The sequence below is a fragment of the Solanum lycopersicum genome, chromosome 9, assembly GCF_036512215.1.
Source record: "Solanum lycopersicum chromosome 9, SLM_r2.1".
Taxonomy (NCBI): Eukaryota; Viridiplantae; Streptophyta; class Magnoliopsida; order Solanales; family Solanaceae; genus Solanum; species Solanum lycopersicum.
Genome location: NC_090808.1, coordinates 67,502,623 through 67,520,942, shown reverse-complemented (window position 1 = coordinate 67,520,942; position 18,320 = coordinate 67,502,623). Strand labels below are relative to the sequence as shown.

The following is an 18,320-nucleotide window of genomic DNA, read 5'->3' as shown; positions in this document are numbered from 1 at the left end:
CACTTTTACAAAGCTTTTTCACTTCATAAATGTTTTTATCATTGCAGACCTTACCCCTACCTCATGGAGGTAGAGAGGCTGTTTACGAAAACGCATAATGTTTATGGACAGTTGCATAAAATAATCACTTTCAACCTGTTGGTTATCAAATAGAAAAGGAATTTTCTTGCTTAACAGCTAGAGTAATATGCAAATCTGGATTTAATCTGTGATAGAAGTATAAAAAAACTGCTAACCAACTCGTTTATTTTACTTGAATATTTTTACAATGTACATGGTACATGAGTATCTATATGTATTGACAACATTTGAGAAAGTGACAAATAGAAAGATGTTTTACATGGTAGAGTGTAACAACTATCCTGATTAAAGGATATGTTTGTCCCTTTTCAGTAAATCTAACCATAAGCAAAATTTATTAATTGTGTTGAAGAGAAATATCTTTTTCCAGCTTTCTGTATTTTGTCTTGGAGGAGAAGATGGGGAATGTCAACCATTTTCGACGAAAACGGTTGAACCCATGGATTTTTAATCTCGAACGGATCCTTTTAAGTTTACTGGTGAAATCACTTCTATATCTGATTATTTTGAATTTTGTGAACTTTACCAACTTTTTCATGTGCTTGTATCCTGCATGAATGTTGTTTGACAAATAGTGAGCAGAAAGTTAAAGAAAAAGGATGTATAGAGTTAGAAAAACTGTGAAAAAATAAAGAAAAAAGTACTCATATGGAAGGTAAGTGGCTCCAAGCTAATAGAATTAATGATCTTTTTATTATGAAACCTATGATAAACTCACAGAATCTCTGTGTGTCTTTGCTTCTATTATATGTGCACAAGCATCATAAATCATGTCGTTCTATATTTGATTGTTAGTTTCTCTTTAGGTTTCTATTCAAAAATATTCTGACCTCAAAATCAAAGGTTCATACCTTTCACCTCTTTACTTTGTTGCTCATCTTGAGGTTCTGTTTTCTGTAAGACCTACAAATTGCAATCATACAGTAGTTCATCACTGTGTATTTTTGCAAAATCGATATCTCAGAGTGCGGTTGTACTGTTTATACTTCATGAACTATAATGTGCCACTCGGATGATTATTTGATCATTTCCTTACCTCAACCAGGCTTTGCAGACATGTTCTCATCCTTCTTTGTATGAATCCTCGAGTGGTCTGTTTGATGCAGAATATAAGCATAAGATGTTAACAGCTATAATGCTATCACGCTTAAAAGGGTTTTTTACCTTTACATGATTTTTCACAAATGCATAAAAGTTCAGAAGGTTCCACACCGTCTTGTCTAGCCTTTTGCCTTCAATATGGCGTGAAGTGATATCTGTGAATGCCATGATAAAAAGGTAAATATCAGGCCAACTCCAATTCCAAGATTTAGAGAAGGCAGGTGAACACTAATATATGTATCTTCTGAGCTTACATGTAGACCTCTTCTCTTCATTAATTTCTTATTCAAATCACTACTCATTTTAGGAGGTTCTTCTAGTACGTTTTCTTTTCTCCAAAGCTATAAATACTTTTCTTTTACCCCTATCAATGTTTTCATTTATTTGAGAGAAACAGTAATTTGCGTAGACGTGTGAGTTGTTAATAGAAAATACCAAAAGAGACAAATCCTCCGTTTGTGCTCAAGTCTTCAATTGCTTCTCCTCTTAGCTCAGGAGGTGGGATAGGGGACCAGATGCAATGGGGTGCCTTGGCACATGCTTTTGTATTTGCAACATCCATGAGTTCCTGCTGCGGAAACTGTCAATGTCCAGGACACTTGAACAAAGTGATGCATGCTTATAAAATTACAAAGTCGTACATGTTATAAAATTGTGTTACCTGGAAGAAAGTTGTTGCTATGATCACATCTGTTTTCTCCTTGAAACGCATTGGGAATACTGCCGTGATTTTCTGGGGCTGTCACAAATGTTAGTTTACATATTAAGAAGCATGAGGCTGTATTCTCTCAAACAAATCTCATATTTTAGGAAGGAATTTTTCTGTACATTTTTTTAATACAATTATTTCTCTTCGTTCAAGTTCCTTTAAATATGCCAAATTGACTCAGATCCCATCATATAGTTGCTATGCATGTGTCATACTTTTTGAACTTAGCAAAACACAGTAGCTGTACTCAGTAGTTTGGAAGTATTATATGGCATAGTTTATAATTTGATCTAAAACATGCTTCTAGTGCCTGCAACCAGTTCTTCCTTCACAGTTTCCTGACTTGGCGTGAGATAAGGTGTGTACTTTCGGTATAACTGTGGATATAATGTTTGCAATGTGTATGTTTACTGGAAGTAGGTTTGCAATCCAAGACGGTAAGACTTTTGGTTTGATGGTTTGAAGAAAAATCACCTGTAGATATTAAAGTCTGAAATGGTCTTGAAATTTGATGGTTTCGGGAAATATGTTCTCACTTTAATTTTTAATTTTTCTTCATTATTTTGAGTATTGCCAGCTGCATGCCAAATGAACTAATTGTCTCTCAGAAAGGGCTTCAGCATTTATGGCTGCCCTACATTGCAATTTAATCCCTCTACTGATGTTCCGACGATGAGGATCAACTACAGCCAAGTTAATGTTAACTGAGCTAGTCTTACGATGCGCAGAGCTACTTATCTGCATGGTGTGTTCATTTACTTGTCCTTAAACATTATCACATAATGTGAAGTACCTGTTTTATGACATAAAACGGCTCTCTTGGGTGATAAACAAGTTTGATTGGTTTGTACATCCCTTGAGCCACATCTTGTGAATTCACATTCATCAGCATTTCTTCCAGCTGAGAACTCAGAATTACACCTTGAACAGCAGCAATGTCTGTTATCATTTTTATAGCCTCTGAAATGAACAAAAGACAACACAAATTTTATGAGAACCGCCGCAGTGTGAAATGCTATCAAAGTAGTAATTGAAAGAAGTTCAATTTGGTTCGACTATTGATGGCTCAGTTTATATCTTAGCATCACCATAACAAAGTGGCAGTTGCTAACCACTTTAAATTCATTATTGTTTTCACTTGTGGTGCCACATTTTATTGTTTATTATTGCATGATCGATTATTCTGCTTCTGAGATGTTTCTAAAGCAGGATAAAGGGGTGGTAGGCAGCATTGATGAGAGGAGTTCCAAACCTTTACCATGCGGCATTCTACCAAAATTGAGTCGTATAGTCAGCTGATATCCTTCTTTTGGAGGCTCAACAATCTCCACAACTTCAGCACTGATAGCCTTTACCTTCTGTATAGTGTAACGTGAAAGACGAGTTGAGACCAGGAATGCTTGAGACAGAATCGGGGTTGCTATTGATAAGTAGGTATGATCGGGATCTGACACCAATGACTGACAAAATATTTCAAAAAAAAAGAAGTTATGGACACATATTTTGGATTGTTGAAAATCAGCAGACATTTTAGCAAAAAAATGCATTTCTCAACTTGGAGTTCGTTTTTTAAATATAAAACTAGTTGCTTGAATTGTTCTTCAGTTCGAAGGATCTTCCTTTAGACAAACCTTGTCTTTTGTGCCATGAACTTCAATCAGGTATGCAATGTATGCTTGTGGTTTTTAGTTGCTCTTACCTGAATGTAATATTCAATGGACCCAAATTCATGAAGGTGATGGTCGGCATCAATAGCCCTTTCATCTCTGTCTCAAGAAAAAACAAGCATGTTCATGGTAAGAGTTTTGGTTTTTACATATACGTTTATTCAAAAACTTAAGAAGAAACACGTCGGAGTACTGCTTATAATTCATCAGGTAAATTCTAAAGGTTAATTACTTACACTTGTTCCAGCTTAACAATTCTAAATGGACGTCTCTATTTTAATGTTTATTGATGTGTCTTTTCTTTGTCGGTTTCATATAAATCTGTTGTATATAGTAATGATGCGGATAGGATTCATATGCTGATCCCAAATTGTAGTCTAACTTGATATAAAATCGTGATTATTCAGTCCAATGAGTTTGTTTGTATGAGTATGCTCTCAATAACTGCATGTCGTTTATGCAGCAAGACCAACTTAGCAGGAACTTAGAGAATATGGTGCTTGGCTGATTGGCTCGTCTCTTTCAAGCACTTCGGTAAGTCCAATACCGACTTGTGATCACAAAAAGTGGCATGTTTTAAATTTTCTCGGTGTTGCTGTCACTAATTGACTGTTGAAAGCAACATTTGATAATAGATCAGAAGGCAAATGTAGCCCCAGCAATGGAATTCTACCTGTACAACGCCTTCTTTTATCTGGCCAAATAGAATCCGTTTTCTGAACACTCAATGTCTATCTGCTTCCACATCATAACTATAAACAAATTACTATTCATCGGCAATGTTAACTAATCATGTATTTCTCAAAACTTAATTCTACTTTATCTAATGATTCCTGCTTAATCTTTATAATTGCCTTATGTTCTGTACTTTCTCCTCTTTACCTTATGAGACGCTCTTCAACTTGATTCTTATTATGTTATCTTGAAAATCTTAGCGAGCTCACTGTATGTTTTTGATAGACTAGAATTACCTAGTATTGAATTTGGAACTGAACTCGAATACTAGACCGACCCTACACTATGATCAGCAATGCTCATCCAGATGAATACGTTTGTTGCACTCAACGGTTCCCCTAGTGGTTTGAGAACCATGAAATCTTAAACGCTAAGTGATCTCTTCTTATTTGTCTAAGCCTTGGTGGAAAGTGGATAGAGTTCGGAGATAGCATATACCTGTGGAATTAGTTAAGGTGCAAGCAAGCTAGCCAGGAGGACACCATGATAATATACAAAAACATGTTGCATCATTTGCTAGGTGTTGAGATTAGCAAAGTAATATATTATAACTAATAAAACGCTTTGTTGTGTTAGCCTCTACAGGAAAAGAATACTCGTGGACTTAACTGAGAAGTAAATCTTGAGTACATGACTTGAAGTACGAAGAACAACGAGTATAGTTCATTTTACCGGTATAATCTGAGCAGAATCTCCTTCAATGCTGGTGATGCACGTTCAAAACGCGCCATGCTTTGGATGTTGATCTTGAAAGTGGAATGAACTTCACATGAAGGTATGTAAAACAAGCTTTTTTACTGATGAGTTGTTGTGGTAGAAGTAGTTCAGTTTTTATATTGAGTAAAATGCAAGATTCTAATTTTGCAATCATTTTTAGTGTATTTTGAAGCAATTTATTCACCAAACAAGACAAATGGCACTACATTTTTTTTTTGTCTTCAGTTCATATGATCATTATCTGTCGATGCTTGTCTTCAAAGATCAGGTAACAGATGGAATAATTAATCATGTTATATATGATTCTATGCACTGGTTACTGAACTATTTATTTTTTTTCACTCGGTGTCCGGAGTTCACATTGGAGCCCAACTAAATTCAGATCGTGCACTGCAAGGCCCATCCGGGAATAACGCTCCTAACAAGATTTTCTCCATACTCAAAGCTCGGACTCGAGACTTCTGATTAAGAGTGAAACACTCTACTAGTGCACGGTTATTAAACCATTATTGATCATTATTATATGGTATCCACTTCACTTGGTTGTTGCATGTGTGCAAAATCAATCAAGAAGAGATCTTATTGTATAATTAAGTTAATGAATTTTTGGAACTACTTATATATTTTTTAAAAAAAAATATTGATTTGTTGGATCTTATTATGGTGTGGGGGCCAATCTTGAGATATTTTAATCGTCTTTCTTTAATGGTTGGTATATTTTTCTAATTCCAATTTACACTTGGATTTTAAAACAAAATCTACTAAATCGAAAAGGGTGTTTTCAGGTAAGGTGAATTTATGATTCGAACTCGAAGTTATTTGTTTTTCTACCACGGGAGGAGTTGATTTGGATTGTCTTAAGCAGTTTAGGTAATCGTTGACATCTTGTCAATTTATTCAAAGTAGCTTTATCAAGATCAGAAGCAAAATTGTGCAAAGATTTCTAATTTCACGAATTGTATCGTTTGATTGGAGGTACAAGAGATAATAATCTCGCGATTATATGTGAGATAAGTTTATCTTACATTTGGTTGAATTTTCGAAATTGAGATTAGTAATTTGGGGATAAAACACTACAAATGACAATGATGCCCTTTTCCAAGGCTCTTCCCTCCAAAGTCCTTCATAAAACTCAAGGTTAAAATTGGAAATATAAGTTTATCCCAACTTATCTAGTGTATATACACCAAGAACATGTTTTATTTTATATCCCACACATCTCATTTTTAGTCCAATGAACCAAATATCGCGCGTAATAAAGATACTTGATTCAGATGAATCGATGTCACAAGTTTGCATCCGTCTTTATAGAAGTGAATATAATCTATATTCAATGAATTCAACTAAATTCGATAATTACGACAAATATCTTTAAAATACGAAAAATCAAGAAATAAAAAAAATAATGACAACTTTCTAGAGAAAATATGAAGTACTCAACACACTAGCTTTACCTACTTTTAACAAAGTGAAGTTGGCAATTACAAAGACAAATATCAATACTTCCTCTGTTCCTAATTATCTGTCTAATTTTTTTTTATTTCTTTATTTTCACAAATAAAAAATGCATAACTTTTTTTTTATCTATGATATTCTTAATTAATTATTTTTAAAAAAGGTAGAACTTCTTGAAAATTTTATATTTTTAATTCATCCATTTCGTAATTAATAAGAATAAAATGGTAAATTCACTACGTCAATCATTGTTTTCTTAATAATTACGTATCTTTCAGAACTGAACAAGTAATTAAGGACGGAAAAAATACATATTAATAAGGTTTAAACCACTATGATTATAAAGTACTTTTAGATTAATATAGATCTAAATTTGAGGTGGTTCAAAATTTAATATACTTCACCAATGTATTAAATTTATAGCACTTTATTACATCCAATGAATGTCTTCATTTTTTTTTTGTCATTCAAGAGAGTGTCATTGTCCACATCCGGTCAATAAATATAGAAAAAATCTTTCGTTTTTCGAATATATTTTGAAAAAATTTATCAAATTCGATCAAATTTATATAAATTTCTATCTCCGATACTATTTATATTTTATTTATTTTTTGCATCATTCCATACATCACTATCCACTAGTGCCATAACATCATGCACAAATTTGGTAATTTGTTACTATGTCTTTTTCTTTAAATTATTAGACGTTACCATTTGCTATACACATTCAGCAGCCACAAAGGATAGAATAGTAAATATGTTAGGTCCGTTAGTATAAAGGGTATATAGCTCTAGTTTTTGGACGATAAGGACATTAATATTTCAAAAGTATGATAAAGGATATCTCTATACTATTTACGACTGTTCAGGGATATATTTATCCTTTTTTCCCAATATCATTACACGTTTCTTACTTCTTTTTTTTTTTCTCCAATAATATCACTAGATTGAACAACTCGTATGGAGAAGGAGTTACAATATTAGATATGGAACAAATTCATTACTTTTTACTTGGACTTTAAATTTATATTGTTAAGAAATTCATTGACTATATAATAAATTTAATAAGTAAAATGAACTTAAAATTCAATGACGAATTTATAATGCATAAATAATCATCTATTTATTTAATTATTCTCAACCTAACCAAACTTTGAAATGATCAAATTCAATTTCTTGTTCAGTTTTATTTGAAAGAGTCTAATAAATAAAGTCTCCCTCCTTTTCTAGTATTGTAATTAATCAGGGTTGTCGTAGAGTAATCAATACTTATTCCTTCATCGTTAAAATATAAATTTCGAATCAAGTTCGAGTCTTGAATATAAATCAAAATGCATTTATTTTTTATATGAAATTTTTCGATGTAAATTATTTCTAAATACTATCAAATCCTAATATAAATATACACGATCAAATAGAAATTAAAAAAAAATGGAGAACAAAAAAAAATTAATTTGAGAGTCATTAATATTTTTGAACTTTTTTTTTCTTCCTATTTTGCCCTCATATGGACCCTTTAATCATCTTTAATCATATGCATTTTTGTATATTTTCTAAACATACCTTATCATGCCAGTTGCTAAACACCCCACCACCACAAAAAGTTCTAAAAAAGTATCATATACTAATTATTATATATTCTTCTAATTTAGCATAAAAAAAACGTTTTTCCATTATTGTAATTGTTTGGTAATTATTCCATTAAGTGTACATATGTTTGCTATCAAAGGAAATTTTTTATTGGAAAATATTTTTGAGAAAGAAAAAAGTGATTTTTTTTTGTGTTTGATACGTAAGCGAACAATAAAGGTGATATCATGATACGTAATGTGTATCTAGTTTTATTTTTATTATATAAATATAAAGATATATTTTTTAATAAACACTTGAATCAATTAAAACATATAAAGCACACTGAACGGGCGTGCTTTGACCGTGTCTCCGGAGCACAGTTGAATGTAGATATCATGAGCGCGAGGTGCAGGATACCAGGCCGAGAAACCCGGGCAACCATTCCCCTATGTGCCAATCGCTAGCGCATCCAGGGCCCCGGCGCCCAGCTCAGCTGGAGAGGCCTAGCCTGATCTGAGAAGTGCTAATTCGGTTCGGATAGACAATTAATAAAAAAAGAAAATTTGATCCTAAAAAAAACATATAGAAAATAATGAGAATAGGAATAATAAAAGTAAATAACTTATAACATTAGTTTAATAATTATATCACTTTTCACTTGCTAAAATATTTTTATTTTTTATTTAAAAAAATAGTTTCAATTTTATTGATTGAAATTCGATTTTCTTATCTTATAATTCTTTTTTCCATTTTTTTTCTATTCGCCCGTATCCCTAATTCTTCCATTTTTCTTTTTTTTTTTGGAAAATTAAAAACTACATTAAAGAATTCTTTAAGACAATTTTGAAATCATCTAAGAGATAAGTTAAAGAAATTATTTTGCACTAATTAATTATTTTATATAGAGTATCAACCAACTCCATCATGTCCACTTTATTTTTATTTTTTTTATGACACTTATTATTTTAACCATTGACATTTTTTTCTTTTTCATATATAAATATAAATTCAATAGGATGAGTGATTGAACTTTTTTTTTCTCCATGATTTGACAACAAAGTAGCCCAACCAAAATAAATAAATAAAATAAAATCGAAGTAACATGTTCATTTTCTTTTCTCTTTTTTATAAGAATAATATCATTACCATGAATGAGAAATACTATATATTTTAAAAAGTTAATCGAGATGTATACGTATACAATATAGTTATAATAAAAAATAATGCCACTATCATTTCATCTTTATTAAGTAAAGAAGATCACCATATCATCATACACCACAATCAATTAAGTTGCTCTAATTTGATAGCATTAAACAAATCACAAGATTTCTATAATTATTCGTCAAATTAAGAAAGAATTAATATCGTGATTAAATACGAAAAAACATTTCATAAAAAGAATAAGATATTTTTAAATCTAAATTCATTCAATGTTTTATAGGTTATATTTTCACAAACTTGTATATTATATGATGAATAAAAAGCGATTTCTTTTAACATAATAAATTAATTGCAGTGTAATACTGAAAAGTTGTTTACTCTAATTGGCCTAACATTTCCATCTATATAATTTCAAGATTTTAATAAACTTTAGGACATCATTTTTTAATAAAAGTAAAAATAAATAAGTAATCAAAAACAAGAAGGGGGACATGGTTTGTAAGATGAAAGAAATACTTCCAAACTAAGGAATATTCAATTAATGATGATAATATTAACTTACCAACTTATATTCATTTAATAAATAAATAAATTTATTTTAATTTTTTTATATAGATAAAAAAAAAAAGACATCTTCATGTGAAGAAATTCAAAGTGTTCCACTTTAGTATTCTTATATTCAACAATTAGGCCCCATATTCCCACCTGTCATCTTCACAACTAACTCCTTTTTTGGCATTAATTAATAACTAGAAATTACTTCTTAATTAATCCTGGAGTTTATTTTTATTAACACTTATCCCCTTAGTTAAAACTTTATCAAACATTTAAAAAACAATAATTTTCATGTTGTAAAACCTATTGCTTCCACATAAATTGACTTATATATGAATAATTATTGTTTAATTAAAAAATGGTCACTAATAACTTTTGTTAAATTTTAAAAAATCTAAAAATTGAAAAGAAAATGATAGAAAGGATGAGTAATGAAACTTCTTATCAACGAAAATATAATTTTAGATAAAGAAAAATATGAATAATGTGTACAACATGTTAAAATATGTAATAAAATATTTTTTATTTTTTTGAAAGTTTAGACTTATTGATGTTTATCGATGAACTAGCTATACGATTGTAGTGTCTAATTTTGATATATATATCATTATCTGTCGTAAATATTGTTTAGATTATTGCACGATATATATTTTGTTGTTCTTGTCCCTTTTTTATAAGCTCTTGAATCAATTTTCTTGTTAATTAGTAGTTGCTATATTTTCTACACTTTTCTCTTCTTCTTTGTACTTAAATTTGGTACAGTCGAATTGATACTTATTTTAATGGTGAAATTTTACCTATATTCTATACTCATCAAATTTCACTTATGATATTTCAACAAATTATATACATATATATACCGATATTTATATGAACATTAGATTAATCTGAATTTATATCTAGGACTTTATTTGAGAGAAATACTCACAATAAAAAAATCTATATTTAAACTTAAATCGATATTAATAACTAAAAATAATAATTTTATTTATTGAATCATATATTTGTGGATTATTCTATGTACTTTCACTGAGTCAAGATTGTCAGCTACAGTAATTACATGCAAATATAGAATATTAATCCTAATTATTTTTGTGAAAGTTTATACTGTATTTAGCTTCCACAAATAACAAAAGTAAACGCATTTCTCTCTCACACACTGTATCTTGTATCTTCTTTCTATTTTTTCTCTTTTTTTTTTTTCAAATCTAATCATACAAATTCAAGGGTTTTTGATTCATTGTTATACCAATTCTTCTACTTTTTCCATTTTCCTTCACATTCAGAGAAGGAAAATTAACAAAAAAGCCAATTCTTGAAAGCTAAACCAATACAAAGATTAGCTTTTTAGCTTTTTTTGATACATACCCATATAGTTTTATGAGGATTTGAAGATCAAGAATCTACAAATTCCTTGTTTTGATATCATTTGGGAGGTGGGTTTTTGTGGGTTATGAAGATAATGCATTAAATCTTGAAATTTTCTTGTAAAGATTTGAGCTTTTTGAGGTTTTTTGTTGAAATGGGGTTGTTGGTTTTGCATTGGAATCATATGATTTTGAGGTTGTTTAGGTAAAGGAATTTAGAAGGAAGATTTGTTTTTTGTTGTTGTTGTTGTGTGTTTGGAGGAATGGATACTAAAAGTAATAAAGATTTAAAAGGGGAGAAAATTCAGTATGTTGATAGTGTGGAAGCTCTTCCTAATTCTGTGTTGAATGGTGGAAAAGATGAAGATGATGAGTCTAAAGCATTGTTGCCTTCTAGGAAAGGTGGATTGTCAAAAAAGATAGCTAAGCCAAAGAGGAAAGTTCAGTGGAATGATACAAATGGGAATAAACTTACTGAGGTTTTGGAATTTGAGCCAAGGTAAAAAAAAAAACAAATAGAAGAAAAAAATTCTCTTTGTTGTCTCCTCATTTAGCTTATGGTTAATCTGTAGAAGTTTTGGTCTACAAAATTTGGTTCTGAAGTCTCTGATTATGTGTGATTTGTGTTTGTTGCTCATTGTGGAAAATCACAGTAGTTAATCAAGTTCATGTTTTCGGACGGTGGATCACTAGAATAATGTGGTAAAGCAATGATTCTCTGTAGAACTATTGATGGTATAGGAACCTGTCTGGTATTAGATCTTTTATTTAGCAAAAGTGAAAGTATAAGATGAAAATAATTTAAGTGTGATGTTCTGTTTATGCCTTATGTCTAATCTGAATAGAGTATTAGATAATGTATATGTAGTCTGTGTGGGGAAATCTTTTTTGTGATAAGCATATTGATTGCGTGAATCGCAGCTATAGATTAGTTATTCACGATAGTGTTCATGGCATTCTAATATAAGCAGCATGATATAGACTGTTATTATGAGTTGCCATGGGAATGTGGGCATAGACTGGTTCCCGGCAACTGTGACTGTGGGCAGTAGCAGGCTATCCGGTGGATTAGTTGAGGTGTGTGAAAATAGCATAGACACCGCTTTCATCCTAAAGAAAAAGAAAAGAAGCCAATGATCATTAGATTTCTTATTCTATTAGCTGATGAACCATAGGACCTGAAAGGAACATGCTTAGGTCCTGGCTGCATTCATGGGAATGATCTTTCAAAAAATATAAGCTGCACTATACGCATTGGGCAATATTACAGTATAAATGCTCAAGCTATCCAAAACCACAAGAAAAAGGTCTAAGTAGTATGTCATCCAAATGCAGTATGCTGTCACTTTATTATTATTGTAAAGTGAATGTAGAGGCAACTCCACATATTTAGGAATTAGGAGCATCTTGTTTGAGGAATATATCCATTTAGTGAGCTGTCAGTATTTGTTTCATCTTAACTTGCTCATGAATTGTATTGATTGTAAGTTTCTTAAACATCTAATAGACTCTTGCAGAAGCAAGTATAATGTATAATCTTTTAAGAAATTTTGGTCTAAGAAATGTTTGTGCATCTCGGGAAGAGAAGTAGGATTAAATAGCTTGGGGTAAATAAAGCCCTTTCTCATGTATTGAGTGTCGATACTGATATCAACAATGCAATATTGCATATTGTCCTCTGCTTGGAAATGTGTTCTACAGTTTTCTTTACTACCTCTTCGGAATAAAATTGGGCAAAGACTACACGCATCATGAGAAAATTTTAGCATCCAGAAAGTATGTTGTTGGTAAGGTGACTAGAGTTGAACTCTTTCTGGTCTTTAGTAACACTGCCCCCCCGTCTTTCTTTGACTTATGAACTAGGAGGTCAAAGCTTACTGTATACTGGAATATGCTATGAAAAGGAAGGGTAGAACGATTTATGAAGTGAAGAATGGGTGATAAGCTTATTTTCTCATTTTTGGCCAGAATGCTGAAAGTTGTTTTGCAGGTGCTAATTGACGCCTTTTCACTTGTGTTTTGATCTATGGTTCCTAACTTTCTGAATGTTTCTTGTCTGACTTCGCACAGCTATTAAGAATAATTTTATGGATATTGCTAAGAGGCTCAGTTAGGGGAACTAGGGATGATAAACAGGATCAATGAATCCTTTCCCTGCCATAGTTTTAACCCGCTCTGTCACTCCCCTCCCTGCCCCGCTGAACACCTTTTAGAACCTTTTTTCTTCCATTTTTGTGCACTGAAGTATAATGATCTTCTAAACGGTAGTAAGAAAAAATGGACCTTGAGCCTAACTCAATCCCAAAAGCTAGCTAGCTCATGAGGTGACCCCAGACCATAAGGAGGCAATAACACACTCAGAATATGACCCACTGCACCTTTATGTCATCGTTGGTTAATATGGTTACGTCGTAGAGGCATTTAGGCACCCATGGCCCCGGCCTGGTATATCTTAGAAAAGTAAGCATTCACCCGCCCCATCCTCCCCTGGCCTACTCTGCCTGAGCATTGCCCTGCTGCCACCATCTTCCCCATTAACATCCCTAAGGGGGGTGTACTATATAAGCTTAGGCTATGTGTCGTATGAAACATCATAAAAGATGAGATAATATCTCACTATAGACTTGACTTTAATGCTGTACATCCCAAGCACTAGATCTTGAATTCATTAACGAGTAATGTTTGTGTTGGTCATCTGGCAATTGAAGTTGCAGGCACTACTTGATCTAGTTGGTGAACATTTGTTTTTTCTCTAGTTAGTTCATCAAAAAGATAGGATGTAACTACTTTACCCCTTTGCCATGGAACGTACAAGTTTGTTTCTTGTTAGCCGTTTACTTTTGGGCATTATCTGAAGTTTGCATTTTATACTACAGTTCTTCAGTTTATCAGGATTGCTCTTACATATAGCTTTTTGTTTTTCCTGCAGTGATGCAAGTGACTCGGATGAAGATGATTCAGATTCTTGCATTTGTAGGATAATGTAGTTCTTATTAAATGCATTACCAAACCAATTGTGAGTCAAGAATGTTGAATCTCCTTCGATTCACATCTTTATAGCATACAATAACAGCAGTTTTTAAGAGAGTCGACTGTCTCTAATTTGGTTCAAGTTATCTGAGCCAAATGAAACGACCCTTTCTCGTTGAACACAATCAGATAGAGAGAATAACTTCCTCTATTGTATAATGTATATGAGTGCTTCGAGTTATAGTAGATAACATACAGAACCCTTCAGGTTTTCTTGTTTTCTTTTGCTTAATTATAATGTATATGAGTGCTGAGCCTTACAGATGATGACTTTGTTCTAGCAAGAATGATTTTATAACATCTTTAATTCTTTGTCCATTTGCTTTGTTCTGTAACAGTAAAAGAATTACAACATGCATATGATATGCTATCAACCAAATACAGGTTCCCCAGATGAAAATCTTATTGTCTTTTCTTCTCTCGCGGAGAAGAGAATACAACACACTGCACACATAAATCATGCAAAAAAACAATCAATTCTTTACACAAACATCAATCCAAATGTATTTAGGTACTGCACCTTCTCTGTTTATATGATATTGACTTCATCGAGCACGACTTCATCTGCAGCTCTATGTTGATTGTAATACACAGCTGATCCATTTACTGATGTTGTTTTTGCTGAAACCATCCAGTTAGAGAGGCTGGCATCTACTGAAATATCATGTCCTTGAAGCTTAGACTTAGGCTTAGAGTTGTATTTGGGATTTAGGTCCACACAATGGCTGTTTACTGGTTTTCCATCCAATTTGATTATGTTTTCCTTCTGATGCTTCACTTGTTGTGCTCCTCTTGCTTTAACTGCTTTCCATTGAGTGAGATTTTCAACTGGAAGAAGCACAGAACTCCTATGATTTCGACTTACTACATTCGATTCATCTGTGTTCAGTTTTTCAACATTTCCATACTTGTTTTCTGCTTCAATATGCAAAGAATCTGCAGATTCATCACCACCAACATCATCATCATCATCGTCATCACTAACACCATAGTCTTCTTCTTCTTCATCGTCATCTAGATCATCGATATCACTGTCCTCAAGTATTATCTCGTCTTCCTCCTCATCGTAGCTATTGTTGCAGTTATAGTATCGATGACTCGAAGGGTACATAGACATACTTGCTTTGGCTGTTTCTTGTTTATTTGTCTTCTCCTCTTCCTCTGAGAAATATGTTGTGTTGTTTTCATCATCTTGTATTCTCTCGTAAGTCTTCACATCCAAATTGAAACTCACTTTCTTTTTCACCTTACGTTTTGATGATTCTTTTGGCTTATCCCTACAAACAAACAACACATGAAAACGACCTAGTCGTTAATGAAGTTGATGAGAATACCTAACATGATATAACCTAGCAGTCAATGAAAATAGATTAAGGTTCAAATCTCAATCGAGATAAAAAAAACTTTAGATGTATTCTTCTCATTTGCCTAAGTCTTGATTGTCATAACCCCGAAGAAATAGTCAATAACAACAACAACATACCCAATATAATCTCACAAGTGAGACTTAGGGACAGACAAATGGAATTTTTAGACACTGATGTGTACACAGTATTACCCTTAATACGACTAACTACTAGCTGAGATAAACTGAAATAACTCATGTGTTCCGATGATTTCTGATACACTCTCGACTCAAGTAAAGCAAACTCAATGAAATTATCAAGATGCATAAACTTATCCAGACATGATTACTATCAAAAAGTGGAAAAAGAAAAAAACATGAATTGCTAAACTCACCTGGGCTCAGAATTTGCTGAATTTACAACAATTTCCTTCTCAGAATCCAGTGGTACATACTTTTGATGCACCTAAAAAACAATATTTAAAAAAAAAAAAAGCAAACTTCTTCATATTCAAACAAAATGATATTTTTTTTTTACGTCAATTCAAACAACATATTCAATATAATCCCATCGAGTAGGTATAGGGAGCTAGGGTAGAGTATACATGTAAGCAAACTTAACCTTTTTACGAGGCGAAATCAAAACTAGGAATTTGAGCATTAATATAAAATACATTTTCACTGTGAATCAATTTTATTAGAGATCCACAAACCAATACACATAGATATTTATTTAAATTTTCTAATACAAATACAGGATCTGCCGAAAAAGCTACTGTGTTCATCTGTACCCATAAACCCCGACCTAGCTCCGCCTCTACCCCACCTCAGGTAACACATATCAACCATCATTTCTAAGCTAAAGAGGCGAAAGGATTCATCTAAAAAAACAAAGATCCAATTTTTTTCAGTAAAAATCTTGTCTTCGTCACTGTATCTAAACGACTCAAGTCTTTAGATTACAAATAAATGAACACAAAAAATTGAATTTTAAGACGCAACTTACTTGAAACTTGTTACAAGGCTTTATACGCTTTTGTTTCTTGTTTGTAAAACCAAAACATCCAAGAAAACATCCCATTTGTTTTTGTTTTTGTTTTTGTTTTCAAGATCTCTGTTTTCTTGATTTTCCCCCAAAAAAGAAAAAATCGACAGAGAAGAATGGAGAAGGAATTTTAGACTGTGTAATTTGCAGAGTTTTTATATTTTGGCAATGAAGATTTAAATATGTTTGTTGCCTCCAACGGTATTTGAAAAAAATAGGAACGTTAACAAAAGTATATACTAAGTAAATAATAATAATTATAAGTGGGGTAGTGGGTAAAGACAAAATTTCAAGCTAGTTTGCCAGCTCACAAAAAAAAAATATTACTAGTATGACGAGTTTGATCAGGTTGTTTAATACGTTAAATAAGAATAATATAAGAGATAGAGATATTTTTATTTATCGTAATTCACGTATGGAACAGTTCGTTTGGTGGTATTTGTTTTTATAGAATCGAGACTTTGCTATAACATTGTGATTTTTGGATGGAGTAAGATTTGTGTATATTTTGTTTTTTTTGTGTGTATTTTATTTGATGTTATTGTTTTACTTTTACTATTACAATTTGAGTTGTTAGAACTTCTTTATCTTAATTAACCATAAGTTGTAGATTTAGACATTAATTATGAAATCATCTTTAATATAGACTGTTTTAGACTAAAATAGATCTGAATATCAAATACATAATACCTACAATTGATATAAATTTATAATTTTATGTCGCGTCGAAGAATTTCATTATGATCGAAATTGTTTTTTCAAAGAAGTGGGTGCGATAGGAATAGGGTGTAAGTAAATGTGAGAGTCGAAGGAAAAAAAATATATTTTTTCTCTATGAAATTCCAAAATGAATAACCTGATAAAAAACAAACATACTTTAAAAATGTTGTATAACGCCATTAATTCACTCTCTTTTATTAAAGGATTGTTCTCTAAAATTCTTTTTAAATAACTTTAGAAACAACCACTTTCTTTTTAACTTGATCTTTTATTTTTATAGGAAAAAAAGGATTGGAATAAAGGAAAAAGAAAAAAAGGATTTATTGAGATTTTTTTTTATTTATATATTTGATATTTTTTTAACTCAATAAATTTAGATTAACATTGCATATGGTTCATTTAAGAGGGAATGGTTTAGTGAAAATTAAATGTACCAACTCTATTAAATTGCTACATAAAATTTTGAGGAAATTATGAAAACATTGACTTTCAATATACTACAAATTGTGTGGTTTCTTTTCTACTCAATGGTCAAAGTTTGTATTAAAATTTCGATTAAATTCAAATTATATATTATCAAGAAGTTTCATTACAATATCACAATGTATGTATGTTGATATACTTTATAATTTTTGAATATTTGAGGATGACGAAAATTCAAATTTCAATTCATATTATAATAAGTTGCAACTTGCGTTTAAATAAACATAAATTTTAAATATAGTTCTATTCGTTTACTTTCTTTTCTATTCCATAAATAAATTTCAATATATTTTTTTATACAAATGCGGTATGTTTTTCCAAAAATTTCATTGTTTATTTAATTTTATCAATAACTTACAAAAGTATATGGGGAAAAAATACAATTAACATGTTCAATTTATACAATCAAAAGCTCCAAATAAATTATGTTGTAGTAAATCTCCCTAATAAATTAACAATCATTCTTTATATCAATAGTTCATTATAACAATCAAATTTTATTTTGATAGCATTTTTCGATATTATATTATGTTTTATTACATGTTTTTTATAAAAATATTTCATCATAACAATT

The 18,320-nt window shown here is 31.4% G+C and overlaps 3 protein-coding genes and 1 long non-coding RNA gene across 11 annotated transcripts; 2 read left to right on the top strand and 2 right to left on the bottom strand.

Annotated features, from left to right (window-relative positions):
- Positions 1-218: 218 nt before the first annotated feature.
- On the bottom strand, positions 219-5,162 carry LOC101261659 (actin-related protein 2/3 complex subunit 2B). Of its 8 annotated transcripts, none has more exons than XM_010328482.4 (10): positions 4,966-5,162; positions 3,591-3,657; positions 3,144-3,351; positions 2,685-2,851; positions 1,844-1,921; positions 1,618-1,762; positions 1,246-1,337; positions 1,118-1,174; positions 933-984; positions 219-630 (listed from the first exon to the last, which is right to left on the bottom strand). In XM_010328482.4, exons 1-10 carry the CDS (start codon positions 5,022-5,024, stop codon positions 419-421), a joined length of 1,137 nt encoding a protein of 378 aa, XP_010326784.1. In that variant the 5' UTR covers positions 5,025-5,162; the 3' UTR covers positions 219-418. The 8 variants fall into 8 exon arrangements, with proteins under 8 accessions (XP_010326784.1, XP_010326786.1, XP_010326787.1 ...); XM_010328484.4 differs by having other exon boundaries at positions 1,618-1,753; XM_010328485.4 differs by having other exon boundaries at positions 1,618-1,750.
- On the top strand, positions 5,163-5,558 carry LOC138338195 (uncharacterized). Its single transcript, XR_011211628.1, has 2 exons — positions 5,163-5,278; positions 5,366-5,558. It is a non-coding gene; the product is annotated as an uncharacterized lncRNA (long non-coding RNA).
- Positions 5,559-10,786: 5,228 nt separating this feature from the next.
- LOC101261364 (uncharacterized) lies at positions 10,787-14,471 on the top strand. The gene is made up of 2 exons (XM_004247713.5): positions 10,787-11,622; positions 14,053-14,471. Exons 1-2 carry the CDS (start codon positions 11,387-11,389, stop codon positions 14,108-14,110), a joined length of 294 nt encoding a protein of 97 aa, XP_004247761.1. The 5' UTR covers positions 10,787-11,386; the 3' UTR covers positions 14,111-14,471.
- LOC101264069 (eisosome protein SEG2) lies at positions 14,425-16,716 on the bottom strand. Its single transcript, XM_004247886.5, has 3 exons — positions 16,505-16,716; positions 15,894-15,964; positions 14,425-15,430 (listed from the first exon to the last, which is right to left on the bottom strand). Exons 1-3 carry the CDS (start codon positions 16,577-16,579, stop codon positions 14,683-14,685), a joined length of 894 nt encoding a protein of 297 aa, XP_004247934.1. The 5' UTR covers positions 16,580-16,716; the 3' UTR covers positions 14,425-14,682.
- Between the last annotated feature and the right edge of the window lie 1,604 nt (positions 16,717-18,320).

Bases quoted from the DNA above. Each gene is read 5' to 3' on its own strand.
- LOC101261659 (XM_010328482.4), bottom strand. From the start codon at position 5,024: ATGGCGCGTTTTGAACGTGCATCACCAGCATTGAAGGAGATTCTGCTC. The intron at 3,658-4,965 runs GTAAAATGAACT...TTCTTGAGACAG, and splicing joins ATTCTGCTCAGATTATACCG to AGATGAAAGGGCTATTGATG. The intron at 2,852-3,143 runs GTTTGGAACTCC...TGTTCATTTCAG, and splicing joins TAGAATGCCGCATGGTAAAG to AGGCTATAAAAATGATAACA.
- LOC101261364 (XM_004247713.5), top strand. From the start codon at position 11,387: ATGGATACTAAAAGTAATAAAGATTTAAAAGGGGAGAAAATTCAGTAT. The intron at 11,623-14,052 runs GTAAAAAAAAAA...TTTTTCCTGCAG, and splicing joins GTTTTGGAATTTGAGCCAAG to TGATGCAAGTGACTCGGATG.
- LOC101264069 (XM_004247886.5), bottom strand. From the start codon at position 16,579: ATGGGATGTTTTCTTGGATGTTTTGGTTTTACAAACAAGAAACAAAAG. The intron at 15,965-16,504 runs GTAAGTTGCGTC...ATTGTTTTTTAG, and splicing joins AGCCTTGTAACAAGTTTCAA to GTGCATCAAAAGTATGTACC. The intron at 15,431-15,893 runs GTGAGTTTAGCA...GTTTGTTTGTAG, and splicing joins TCAGCAAATTCTGAGCCCAG to GGATAAGCCAAAAGAATCAT.